A 14,004-nucleotide genomic window follows, 5' to 3' on the forward strand; every position below is an offset into this window, starting at 1 on the left:
CCATAATACTTTTGGACCTTGTGATTTAGAATCGCTTAATGTTACTAGGGAAATGAGAATCTTTTCCACTGTTCATTGATTGTTTGATAGCACGTAGTTATGATATATGTCCACATGGGGACACTGTAGACCATCACATTTAGACCGTCTCTTTGGTCGCTTCGGGCTCCTCCCAGATTCAGCGGATGATGCATCAGTAGGCTTTGTTACAAAGAGAGCTCGGACGACAAAGAACGATCGTGGTGTTTGGTCGTTGAAATGCTCGATTATTTGTTTGGAATATATATTTCCTGACCTCGATCTCGTGCTTGTTGTGGCGTATTGTACATATTTGCCTACATGTTCCTCGATGTTTGGAATGATGCATTTGCCGAGGAGAACGAGCTCTGTGTGGATATATCTCTTGGTCGTGCTGCTGGATTGTTACTGGGAAGCGGTGTCTGGGCAGCTCTCTTACTCCGTCTCAGAGGAGGTAAATCTGGGGACTGTTGTCGGAAATATCGCTAAAGATCTGAACATCAATGTCCAGGATTTGGAGTCCCGCATGTTTCAGATCGTTGCTGGATCAAAGAAGAAATATTTCGAGGTAAATCTAAAGACTGGTGCCCTGTACGTTAACGAGAGAATAGATCGAGAGGAACTCTGCGGCGATGTGCCAAAATGTTCTCTTGGCGTAGAAGCAGTAATTAATAATCCTTTAAAACTGTACCGAATTGAAATTACAATCTTAGATGTAAACGATAATTCCCCGTCATTTCTCAGCACGTCACAGGTCATCAATATTACGGAGAGCACAACAGCAGGCACCAAATTTCTATTAAAACGAGCTCAAGATGCAGACGTCGGTAAAAATACTGTAAATGCTTACAAGATTAGCCAAAATGATTATTTTTCTTTGGTTACACACAAAGGAGAGAGTGTAAGTGTCGAATTGCAGCTCCAGAAAGTTTTAGATAGAGAAAAACAATCTGTGATTCGACTCACACTAACTGCCATAGATGGAGGAACTCCTGCTAAATCAGGCAGTATGACGATTATAGTGAATGTTTTAGACAGTAATGACAACTCTCCTGTATTCAGCCAAACTCTATATAAAGCCAGTGTGCATGAGAACGCTAAGATTGGAACATCGATAATAACAATAAATGCTACTGACTTGGATGAAGGTAATAATGGACAAATATCATATTCCTTTATTGAAATAGACCAGGGAAAACAAACTGATCTTTTTGCTATCGATGAAAAAACTGGGACTGTAACAAATAAAAAGAGTATTGACTTTGAAGAGAATAATGCTTTCGAGATTCGAATACAAGCCAGTGATGGAGCTTCTTCTCCTCTAACCTCACATGCTAAATTATTGATTGAAGTTATAGACGTCAATGACAATGCTCCTGAAATTTCAGTGACATCTCTGTTAAATGCAGTCAAAGAAGATGCGTCCATTGGTACTGCCATTGCTCTTGTCTCAGTATTTGATAAAGACGGAGGTAAAAATGGGATGGTGAACTGTAAAATCTCGAATAATGTTCCTTTTAAACTGGAGTCAAATTATAAAAATTACTATTCTTTGGTGGTGGACGGTCCTCTTGACAGAGAGAGCGCATCTCAATATAATATCAGCATCACTGCTACTGATGAGGGTAGCCCACCTCTCTCCAGCACGAGCGTTATTAATGTACACGTCTCAGATGTAAATGATAATAAACCTCTATTCACAGAAAACATTGTCAATGTGTATGTGAAAGAAAACAGTCCAGTAGGAGCAGTAATTAAAACAGTTTCAGCAGTTGATGCTGACGTCGATGAAAATGGTCGCGTGAGCTATTCATTTTTACAGAGTAACAGTAACGCATTGCCTCTCTCCACTATGGTAAACATCAACTCAGAGACAGGAGATATAGTCAGCCTGCAGTCTTTTAACTATGAGGAGTTAAAAACGTTTCAGTTTAAAGTTCAGGCCACAGACTCTGGTGTTCCTCCGCTCAGCAGCAACGTGACTGTCAACGTTTTAATTCTGGATGAAAATGACAACAACCCAACAATCCTCGCGCCCTATTCTGAGCACGGCTCCGTTAACAGTGAGAGCATCCCCTATTCTGCTGAAGCGGGATACTTTGTGGCAAAGATCAGGGCTGTAGACGCAGACTCTGGATACAATGCACTGCTTTCTTATCACCTCTCTGAGCCCAAAGGAAACAATCTCTTCCGGATCGGAACCAGCACCGGAGAAATCAGGACTAAGAGGAGAATGAGTGACAATGACCTGAAAACTCACCCCTTGGTGGTCTTGGTTTCTGATAACGGAGAACCCTCCCTGTCAGCTACTGTGTCTATTGATGTGGTGGTGGTTGAAAGCACAGCTGACATCCAGACTCAGTTCAGACATGTGCCCATAAAGGAGGACAGCTTCTCTGATTTGAACCTGTATCTGCTGATCGCCATAGTGTCGGTGTCAGTCATCTTTCTGCTGAGCCTCATCAGTTTAATAGCTGTCAAATGCCACAGGACAGACGGCAGTTTCAGCAGGTACAGCGCCCCAATGATCACCACCCACCCTGACGGGAGCTGGTCTTACTCCAAGTCTACTCAGCAGTATGACGTGTGTTTCAGCTCAGACACACTGAAGAGTGACGTAGTGGTTTTCCCCGCACCGTTTCCGCCTGTAGATGCGGAACTGATCAGTATTAACGGAGGAGACACTTTTACCAGAACTCAAACTTTACCCAACAAAGATAAGGTAAGAGATTAAATACACCATACCAATCACTACACCTTTTCTATTGATAGATATTTAGTTGATTTACGGGGCAGTTTCATGTGCTTTATTTTTAAGTGGCTAGCGCCAGCAGTCGATCGTTCGTCGTGTAATGTACACTCCCCTTTGATGTATTACTAAAGTCATATAAAATAGATAAAAGTTGGAGAGTTTGTATGCAGATATGAAAAACTATAATCGGCTGTAAATGTATTGATCATTTTCTAACTTCATTTAGATTATGCTGCTGATTCACATTGAAACATGAGTCGCTATCCATGGTGCTGAATGCAACTTTATGAACTTGCGTTTTGCTTGCAGACACCACAAAAGAATGCAAGCCAAACAGTATTACACTGTAAATCGGTCATAAATTAATAGCGAAACATTTATTAACTGTTGAACAATAGGTTACTTATTATATTATGAAAGAAAACTGTCTTTGCAACCATTGGACTCACTTAGCCTTTGTGTTTAGAACGGAGGGTGCATTTCTCTATTCACCACATCAAATAACTTCATCTCACTATGAAAAGTCTCTTGCTTCTATTTTCAGTTAGTTTCCAAATGAAACCATATTCTGGGGAAAAATTAAGTCATGTAGTTGAAAATTCAATCATCAGTGAGATAAATCGCCCATAATACGTTTGGACCTTGTGATTTAGAATCGTTTAATGTGACTCGGGAAATGAGAATCTTTTCCACTGTTCAATGATTGTTTGATAGCACGTAGTTATGACATATGTCCACATGGGGACACTGCAGACCATCACATTTGGACGGTCTCTTTGGTCGCTTCGGGCTCCTCCCAGATTCAGCGGATGATGCATCAGTAGGCTTTGTTACAAAGAGAGCTCGGACGACAAAGAACGATCGTGGTGTTTAGTCGTGAGAATGCTCGATTATTTGTTTGGAATATATATTTCCTGATATCGATTTCTTGCTTTTTGTGGCGAATTGTACATATGTGCCTACATGCTCCTCAATGGAAGGAATGATGCATTTGCCGAGGAAAACTAGCTCTGTGTGGATATATCTCTTGGTCGTGCTGCTGGATTGTTACTGGGAAGCGGTGTCTGGGCAGCTCTCTTACTCCGTCTCAGAGGAGGTAAATCTGGGGACTGTTGTCGGAAATATCGCTAAAGATCTGAACATCAATGTCCAGGATTTGGAGTCCCGCATGTTTCAGATCGTTGCTGGATCAAAGAGGAAATATTTCGAGGTAAATCTTAAAACTGGTGCCCTGTACGTTAACGAGAGAATAGATCGAGAGGAACTCTGCGGCGCTGAACCAAAATGTTCTCTTGGCGTAGAAGCAGTAATTAATAATCCTTTAAAATTGTACCGAATTGAAGTCATAATTTTGGATGTGAATGATAATTCCCCGTCATTTATCAGCACGCCACAGGTAATTAATATAAGTGAGAGTACAGCAGCAGGGGCAAAATTCCCCTTGCAACGAGCTCACGATGCAGACGTCGGTAAAAACACTGTAAATAGCTACAAGCTCAGCCAAAATGAACACTTCTCTCTCACTACACATAAAGGGGAAATAGTTACCGCTGAATTACTGCTCCAGAAAGTTTTAGACAGAGAAAAACAGTCTGTGATTCGACTCACCCTAACCGCCATAGATGGAGGGACTCCTGCCAAATCAGGCACTATGATAATTATAATTAATGTCTTGGACATCAATGATAATCCTCCTGTATTCAGTCAAACACTGTATAAGGCCAGTGTGCATGAAAACTCCAAGATAGGAACATCGATAATAACGTTAAATGCTACCGACTTGGATGCAGGCCCCAATGGAAACATATTGTACTCCTTTAGTAAAATAGACCGTGTGACGAAAACAGATCTGTTTGCGATAGACGAAAAAACTGGGACTGTAACAAATAAAAAGATTATTGACTTTGAAGAAAACAATGCTTTTGAGATTCGAGTTCAAGCCAGCGATGGTGCTTCCTCACCAATGACCTCACATGCTAAATTATTGATTGAAGTTCTCGACGTCAATGACAATGCTCCTGAAATTTCAGTGACATCTCTGTTAAATGCAGTCAAAGAAGATGCGTCCATTGGTACTGCCATAGCTCTTGTTTCAGTGTTTGATAAAGACGGAGGAAAAAATGGGATGGTGAACTGTAAAATTTCCAATAACGTTCCTTTTAAATTGGAGTCAAACTACAAAAATTACTATTCTTTGGCGGTGGACGGTCCTCTTGATAGAGAGAGCGCACCTCAATATAATATCAGCATCACTGCTACTGATGAGGGCAGCCCACCTCTCTCCAGCACGAGCGTTATTAATGTACACGTCTCAGATGTAAATGATAATAAACCTCTATTCACAGAAAACATTGTTAATGTGTATGTGAAAGAAAACAGTCCAGTAGGAGCAGTAATTAAAACAGTTTCAGCAGTTGATGCTGACGTCGATGAAAATGGTCGCGTGAGCTATTCATTTTTACAGAGTAACAGTAACTCATTGCCTCTCTCCACTATGGTAAACATCAACTCAGAGACAGGAGATATAGTCAGCCTACAGTCTTTTAACTATGAGGAGTTAAAAACGTTTCAGTTTAAAGTTCAGGCCACAGACTCTGGTGTTCCTCCGCTCAGAAGCAACGTGACTGTCAACGTTTTAATTCTGGATGAAAATGACAACAACCCAACAATCCTCGCGCCCTATTCTGAGCACGGCTCCGTTAACAGTGAGAGCATCCCCTATTCTGCTGAAGCGGGATACTTTGTGGCAAAGATCAGGGCTGTAGACGCAGACTCTGGATACAATGCGCTGCTTTCTTATCACCTCTCTGAGCCCAAAGGAAACAACCTCTTCCGGATCGGAACCAGCACCGGAGAAATCAGGACTAAGAGGAGAATGAGTGACAATGACCTGAAAACTCACCCCTTGGTGGTCTTGGTTTCTGATAACGGAGAACCCTCCTTGTCAGCTACTGTGTCTATTGATGTGGTGGTGGTTGAAAGCACAGCTGACATCCAGACTCAGTTCAGACATGTGCCCATAAAGGAGGACAGCTTCTCTGACTTGAACCTGTATCTGCTGATCGCCATAGTGTCGGTGTCAGTCATCTTTCTGCTGAGCCTCATCAGTTTAATAGCTGTCAAATGCCACAGGACAGACGGCAGTTTCAGCAGGTACAGCGCCCCAATGATCACCACCCACCCTGACGGGAGCTGGTCTTACTCCAAGGCTACTCAGCAGTATGACGTGTGTTTCAGCTCAGACACACTGAAGAGTGACGTAGTGGTTTTCCCCGCACCGTTTCCGCCAGCAGATGCTGAACTGATCAGTATTAACGGGGGAGACACTTTTACCAGAACTCAGACTTTACCCAATAAAGAGAAGGTAAGACCTTACAAACTTAATTATTTTTTATTTCGTTGAGTTGTTGGCTCTTACACCTTCCAGAGTTAAAAAAAAAATACATTTTATATCTTTGCAGGTTTAATGTTGGCCATGAGTTTGCTTCTCTGGCATCAATCTTATTTTTTCGTTGTTGTTTGTTTTTTTAGTCAAGCGTACGTTACAACAGCCAATCATATCTATCTAAAGCTACACGCCCAAAAAAACCCGGATCATTACGACACATTCGTTAAAACTGATTAGAACTTTACACTTTGGACCAAATCGCGCGCGTGTACAGCTCTCGAAATACATTAAAACCGTTTACTTATTTTGACATCGTGCGCCAGTTAACATTTTTTCTTTTTATCACAATACCTTCTACATAAATAGATGTCTGGGGGCAATAGAGTATTCAACAACATGTTAACTGTTAGATACTAAATTCAATAAACAACATCCATCATGTCGTTGATTGCACACTATCAGAATTATGATTCAATGGAGTGGAGAACAGTTGTGATAGTTTTTGCTGACTCAGGTTATTTTGTTTGAGAATAGCTTTTGAATGTTGGTTGTGGGACGTCATGAACCAAGTTCCTGGTTGTCCATATATATATATATATACCTTTTCAACAATGGTAAACAGTTCAATGCCGTATGTCATTCTTAGTATTGTATTGATGTTCAAAAATGTGTTCGTTATTATAGGCTGTGTAATCTCAAGTGTGCTTTTATCACCCTGCTGCATCGGCATCACGGTACTCTGTCCGTGGTTCTGAAATATGTGGCGAATACACTCTGTTACGTTATCAGGGACTGTCACTTACGTAATTTATCACTGACTGGAATCATTTAAATTTTGGTGTTGTCTAAAGAGAAGCAATGTTTGACTGTGTTAATTGCAATGCACTGTGTAGTTATTGCAAATGGCCATGAGGTGACACTATAGACCGTAACACCGCCAGCAGGTCGCTGATATGAAGAGGCCCCTCCCACACTAAAAGGAGAATCATATGTTGTCAGTGCTTTGTTAGAATGAGACGCAGGGCGACGGAGGATGGACGTAGAACATATGCCAGCATATAATTCAGTCTTTGACGCGATTTCTTGGGCTTAATAAACGAAACACACGTCAATATACGGATATATGTTTTGTTCTGGCTGTATGGAAATATGCATCTGCTGGGAAGAAAGACATTTATCTGGATACATGTAGTGCTTCTTGCCTTGGAGTATAACTGGGGAGCGGTATCCGGACAGCTCTCCTATTCCGTTTCAGAGGAGGTAAACCAAGGGACTTCTGTTGGAAATCTCGCAAAGGATCTAAATCTTAATTTACACGATTTGGAGTCACGTACGTTTCAGATCGTTGCTGGCTCTGAGAGAAAGTATTTCGATGTAAATTTGAAGTCAGGTTTTCTCTACGTCAGTGAAAGAATAGACAGAGAGGAGCTCTGTGCGAAAGCTGCAAAATGCATAATAAATGTAGAGGCTGTGATTAATAATCCATTGAAACTTTACCGTATTGAAGTCAATATTCTTGATGTAAACGATAACCCTCCCTCTTTCAGTGCCAAATCACAAACTATCGACATAGCAGAGAGCATATTGCCGGGTGCTACATTTCCCGTGCTCTCGGCCTACGACGCCGATGTTGAGAAAAATGGCATTAACACATACAAGCTAAATCCCAGTGAATATTTCTCTTTAGCAGTGCACAAAGGAAAGAGTGTGTCAGCCGAGTTAGTTCTTCAGAAAGCATTAGACCGAGAAAAACAGGCTTTAATTAAACTTACACTGACCGCTGTAGATGGAGGAACACCTCCAAAATCAGGCACGTCAGAGATCATAATTAATGTCTTAGACACAAACGATAATATCCCGGCTTTTACTAAAACACTGTACAAAACAAGCATTACAGAAAATGCACCGATTGGCACTACAGTGATAACAGTGACTGCAACTGACGCTGATGAAGGGACAAACAAAGACATTGTATATTTTCTAAATTCCAAGGATCAGGATAATGTTTTGGAGATTTTTGAAATTGATTCACTTTCAGGAATAATAACCGTCAAAGGAGAAATTGACTATGAAACAAATCCTGCTTTTGAAATTCGTGTTCAGGCCGCAGACAAAGGCCAGCCTTCATTAACAGCACAGTGTAAGGTACTAGTGGAGGTAGGGGACCTGAATGACAATGCGCCTGACATCACGGTGACGTCACTTCTCAGTACAGTGAGGGAGGACGCTGAGATAGGTACTGCTATTGCACTTGTTTCAGTCCGTGACAGAGATGGAGGGGAAAACGGTCAAGTGAAATGTGAGATACTGAATTCAGTTCCCTTTAAATTAGAGACAAATTATAAAAATTATTATTCTTTAGTCATTGGTGGAGCTCTAGACAGAGAACTAATTTCTCACTACAATATCACTATCAAAGCTATGGATGAAGGTAGGCCCCCGCTCACCACTACCAGTGTGGTTATTGTTCAGGTTTCTGATGTAAATGACAACACACCTCAGTTTTCAGAGACCATAATTAATATGTATGTGGAAGAAAACAGTCCAATTGGCACTGTTTTGAAAGCAGTATCTGCAGCTGATGCTGACACTGGTGAAAATGGTCAGGTGAGCTATTCATTAGTCAGTGACAATAAATTAGTGCCATCATCTACTATTGTGAACATCAACTCAGAGACTGGAGATATAGTCAGCCTGCAGTCTTTTAACTATGAGGAGTTAAAAACGTTTCAGTTTAAAGTTCAGGCCACAGACTCTGGTGTTCCTCCACTCAGCAGCAACGTGACTGTAAATGTTTTTGTTCTGGATGAAAATGACAACAGTCCAGCAGTTCTTGCGCCCTATTCTGAGCACGGCTCCGTTAACAGTGAGAGCATCCCCTATTCTGCTGAAGCAGGATACTTTGTGGCAAAGATCAGGGCTGTAGACGCAGACTCTGGATACAATGCGCTGCTTTCTTATCACCTCTCTGAGCCCAAAGGAAACAACCTCTTCCGGATCGGAACCAGCACCGGAGAAATCAGGACTAAGAGGAGAATGAGTGACAATGACCTGAAAACTCACCCCTTGGTGGTCTTGGTTTCTGATAACGGAGAACCCTCCCTGTCAGCTACTGTGTCTATTGATGTGGTGGTGGTTGAAAGCACAGCTGACATCCAGACTCAGTTCAGACATGTGCCCATAAAGGAGGACAGCTTCTCTGATTTGAACCTGTATCTGCTGATCGCCATAGTGTCGGTGTCAGTCATCTTTCTGCTGAGCCTCATCAGTTTAATAGCTGTCAAATGCCACAGGACAGACGGCAGTTTCAGCAGGTACAGCGCCCCAATGATCACCACCCACCCTGACGGGAGCTGGTCTTACTCCAAGGCTACTCAGCAGTATGACGTGTGTTTCAGCTCAGACACACTGAAGAGTGACGTAGTGGTTTTCCCCGCACCGTTTCCGCCTGTAGATGCGGAACTGATCAGTATTAATGGAGGAGACACTTTTACCAGAACTCAGACTTTACCTAACAAAGAGAAGGTAAGAACATTGGCATTAAGTTTATCATAATATTGCCCTTCATTTATATTGATAATCCATAGTGAAATTAGATGTATTTTGAGGGCTTTGTGCTATTTAAGCAACAAGCTTTTATTATCATTTACTTAAGGTTTGATTCCAATTAAAATGAATTGAGGTTGTTATCCTAATTTGATCTTGGCCTGCTTTATCTATGGTGTTGCAATGTCCTCTTTTTTCTGCACTTTCTGCAGTTAAAATTGTATGTCGCTGTCCATGGTGCTGAACACAAATATTTGGATTTACTCTCCCACAGTGATCTGGATCTTTCCAAAAAAAAAAAAAATCTGTTTCAAGTTAGTAAATTGGTAAAAAAAAAAAAATGTCAACCTATAACTACTCACATAAAATGTTGCCAGATCAGTGTATGTATGATATATTTGTTTCTGAGGTGATACATTTCACCAATTACATCTCTCATTCTATCTAATATGTTATCTGTTGTAGTCACGTTGGCAATTCATTTGAAATACCTAACGTGTATGAATGGGAATCCCTTACTTTCATCTGTAACTTCAGGTTTTCTATTGCAAATTCAAACATTTCTCTAATATAATGGAAAAAGTTATGTTCTGAAAGTATAAATTACAACATTTGAAATGTATACAATGTAATATATACTGTGTTTTATTGTTGTCAGACATGTAGCTTTAATGTTGATGTTGAATATTGTTGAACGTATCGGTAATTTCAATGATTTAATGAAGCAATGCCCCGGCAGATTTTTACCACAATGGCCTTGAATCTGAGCTCTAAGGTCCTATAAAACATGCGCGGCTGTCCATATATTTTTGAAATACCTTTCGGGTTTTTTAAAATATCCAAATCCATGCAATTACTTGTAGTGTCGTTTGGAATAAGTGGTTGTCAGCATCTCTGAGTAAGGAGGGTTTTTCTACAGTTGTTTAATAACGTGTGCAGTAAATCAAAGTTGCCACACAGTGACGCTGTGGACCGTAACACCGACATGTTGTGGCTCCGCCCAGAGTAAAAACGGAATGACTGTGGATTTTCATCACAAAGAGACACGGGGAGAGAAGGGAGAACATAATGGAGTCTTCGTCTATAAGAATCAGAACATCGTAATAGTGTTGGCTAAAACAGTGTCACGTCTGATCATTCCACGATAGAAACTACGTTGTGGATATATGCTTTGTTCTTTTGGGTTGAATTATGCCTTCGCCGAGTAGCAGGAGGTCTATTGTTCCATATCTGGTGCTGGTGCTGTTGGATTGTTTCTGGCAGTCAGCGTCTGGGCAGCTCTCCTATACCGTCTCAGAGGAGGTAAACCCGGGAACTAATGTCGGAAATATCGCAAAGGATTTAAACCTCAATGTGCAGGATTTGGAGTCGCGTTTGTTTCAGGTTGTTACAGGATCTAAAAGGAAATACTTCGAGGTAAATCTAAAGACTGGATTCCTGTATGTCAATGAGAGAATAGACCGAGAGGAGCTTTGTGCAGAAGAACCCAAATGCACCGTTAGTGTTGAGGCTGTTATAAACAACCCACTAAAGCTTTACCGCGTGGAAATAGAAATCAGAGATGTGAATGACCACTCTCCGTCTTTCAACACGAAATCACAAATACTGGACATTGCAGAGAACACATTTCCTGGATTTAGATTAGCGTTATCAGAGGCAAGCGATGCTGATGTGGGTAAAAATGGTGTGAGTGCCTATAAACTCAGTGCAAACGAATACTTTAGTCTTGCGACACAAAAAAGAGGGGAGAGTATATCCCCGGAGTTAGTGCTACAGAAAGCCCTAGACCGTGAGAAAAAGCCACATATGCAGCTCATGTTAACTGCGGTTGACGGGGGAACTCCACCAAATACAGGTACATCTGAAATTGAAATAAATGTACTTGACAGCAATGATAACGCACCGATGTTCAGCAGTACTCTTTACAAAGTTAAAACATTCGAAAATACTCCTATTGGAACAGTGGTCTTCACCTTAAATGCGACCGACGCAGATGAAGGCATAAATAGTGAAATTATATATTCTCTTCGTAATAAGGATCAGGATCATATTCTGGATATTTTCGAAATTGATCCCGACACAGGGATAATTTCAGTGAAAGGCAAAATCGACTATGAGGTAAGAAAAGCTTTTGAGATCCGAGCAGAGGCAAGGGACAAAGGCCAACCTCCCTTGTCTGCTCACTGTAAAGTGCTGTTAGAAGTAATAGATGTAAACGACAACGCTCCTGAAATCACCGTGACGTCACTGCTCAATACAGTTAACGAGGACGCTGTTATGGGTACTGCTATTGCACTTGTATCAATTCTAGACAGAGACAGTGGTAAAAATGGGGAGGTGAAATGTGAGATCTTAAACACGGTACCGTTCAAATTAGAGACAAATTACAAAAACTATTACTCTTTAGTAGTTGACGGACAGTTGGACAGGGAGACAACTCCTCAGTACAATGTTACAATTTCAGCTACCGATGAAGGAAGTCCCCCTCTAACGAATATCAGTGTTATTACTGTTTACGTTTCTGATGTTAATGACAATGCCCCGCATTTCCCAGAACATTTAATAAACATTTACGTGAAAGAAAACAGCAAAGTTGGAACCGTTATTAAAACAGTGACTGCAGCAGATGATGACGTCAACAACAACGGTCAGGTGAGCTACTCAATTTTAGATAGTAGTAGTACATCTCTGCCCCTCCCCACAATGGTCAACATCAATTCAGAGACAGGAGATATAATCAGCCTGCAGTCTTTTAACTATGAGGAGTTAAAAACGTTTCAGTTTAAAGTTCAGGCCACAGACTCTGGTGTTCCTCCGCTCAGCAGCAATGTGACTGTGAACGTTTTAATTCTGGATGAAAATGACAACAACCCAACAATCCTCGCGCCCTATTCTGAGCACGGCTCCGTTAACAGTGAGAGCATCCCCTATTCTGCTGAAGCGGGATACTTTGTGGCAAAGATCAGGGCTGTAGACGCAGACTCTGGATACAATGCGCTGCTTTCTTATCACCTCTCTGAGCCCAAAGGAAACAACCTCTTCCGGATCGGAACCAGCACCGGAGAAATCAGGACTAAGAGGAGAATGAGTGACAATGACCTGAAAACTCACCCCTTGGTGGTCTTGGTTTCTGATAACGGAGAACCCTCCCTGTCAGCTACTGTGTCTATTGATGTGGTGGTGGTTGAAAGCACAGCTGACATCCAGACTCAGTTCAGACATGTGCCCATAAAGGAGGACAGCTTCTCTGATTTGAACCTGTATCTGCTGATCGCCATAGTGTCGGTGTCAGTCATCTTTCTGCTGAGCCTCATCAGTTTAATAGCTGTCAAATGCCACAGGACAGACGGCAGTTTCAGCAGGTACAGCGCCCCAATGATCACCACCCACCCTGACGGGAGCTGGTCTTACTCCAAGTCTACTCAGCAGTATGACGTGTGTTTCAGCTCAGACACTCTGAAGAGTGACGTAGTGGTTTTCCCCGCACCGTTTCCACCTGTAGACGGGGAGCTGATCAGTATTAACGGAGGAGACACTTTTACCAGAACTCAGACCTTGCCTAACAAGGAAAAGGTAAGCCATGCCTCGATTTAATTTTCATCTATCTTACTTTTTTTTACATTTGGGTAACACAATGTCTCGTGTTTTGTTTAGGAGATGCAAATATGTTGGAAAAACTAATAGTCAGGCCATCTGACTGCCAATTATTGAAGTGTTTGTTCTTAAATCCGAAAATGATTCTAATTCTTTATCGTCATTATCTACAAATAATATCATCTGCAGCTGTACCACTGTTAAGACCTTGAAATGAGGCGAAACTCTGAGATTTGATGGTGCTTTATTACGGACTAAAAAGTTGGCAGATGACTTCATGGAGGTTTCAGTACCATAGTTTGTATTTTTCCACTGGTTTATGGCGTACTGTACTTGAGAAATGGGACAACATGCATTTAAAATGCTTAGGGTCGCTGTCCACGGTGCTGAAAGGAAACTAATCTTTTTTCTTCTCTGTTGAGTTTTTGGGTGCTGTCCGTGGTGCTGATAATATGCATTTTTGGTTATTAGATAATATTTCGTATGTTAGTGTTGAGAAATAAATTATATGCTAAGGCCGAGGCAAACACAAAAAATAAACGTTACCATAATGAATAGCAAGGCCAATTTATTGAACTGGATATTACTCACGTAAGAATTATTATATCAACAGTCTACTCGTTGAGCCAAAGTATTCCAAAACCAACCCATACATTTTAGTAGTTTATTCAGCATAGATGTTCTCATTAATAATGTTCACTGTATC

General features: G+C 41.3%; 4 protein-coding genes across 9 annotated transcripts in view; all 4 read left to right on the forward strand.

The window, feature by feature from the left end:
- The window catches only part of LOC131981495 (protocadherin alpha-C2-like), a 131,910-nt gene that overhangs the window by 47,374 nt on the left and 70,532 nt on the right, over window positions 1-14,004 (forward strand). Inside the window, exon 1 of one of the 6 annotated variants that reach the window (XM_059345786.1) lies at window positions 74-2,740. The exons of the other annotated variants lie outside the window; for them this stretch is intronic. Within the exon in view, the coding sequence (XP_059201769.1) occupies window positions 107-2,740 (2,634 nt within the window). The 5' untranslated portion in view covers window positions 74-106. Of the gene's footprint in view, window positions 1-73; window positions 2,741-14,004 lie in introns of those variants that run through there. 6 annotated transcript variants of the gene reach the window in all.
- LOC131982174 (protocadherin alpha-6-like) lies at window positions 3,990-6,851 on the forward strand. Its single transcript, XM_059346769.1, has 2 exons — window positions 3,990-6,134; window positions 6,843-6,851. The coding sequence occupies exons 1-2, from the start codon at window positions 4,422-4,424 to the stop codon at window positions 6,849-6,851; spliced, it is 1,722 nt and encodes a 573-aa protein (XP_059202752.1). The 5' UTR covers window positions 3,990-4,421.
- On the forward strand, window positions 7,183-10,737 carry LOC131981498 (protocadherin alpha-3-like). Its single transcript, XM_059345808.1, has one exon. It carries the CDS (start codon window positions 7,308-7,310, stop codon window positions 9,711-9,713), a length of 2,406 nt encoding a protein of 801 aa, XP_059201791.1. The 5' UTR covers window positions 7,183-7,307; the 3' UTR covers window positions 9,714-10,737.
- LOC131981499 (protocadherin alpha-3-like) lies at window positions 10,796-13,337 on the forward strand. The gene has a single exon (XM_059345810.1). The coding sequence runs from the start codon at window positions 10,896-10,898 to the stop codon at window positions 13,296-13,298; it is 2,403 nt and encodes an 800-aa protein (XP_059201793.1). The 5' UTR covers window positions 10,796-10,895; the 3' UTR covers window positions 13,299-13,337.

This window comes from Centropristis striata, chromosome 12 (genome assembly GCF_030273125.1).
Source record: "Centropristis striata isolate RG_2023a ecotype Rhode Island chromosome 12, C.striata_1.0, whole genome shotgun sequence".
Classification (NCBI taxonomy): Eukaryota; Metazoa; Chordata; class Actinopteri; order Perciformes; family Serranidae; genus Centropristis; species Centropristis striata.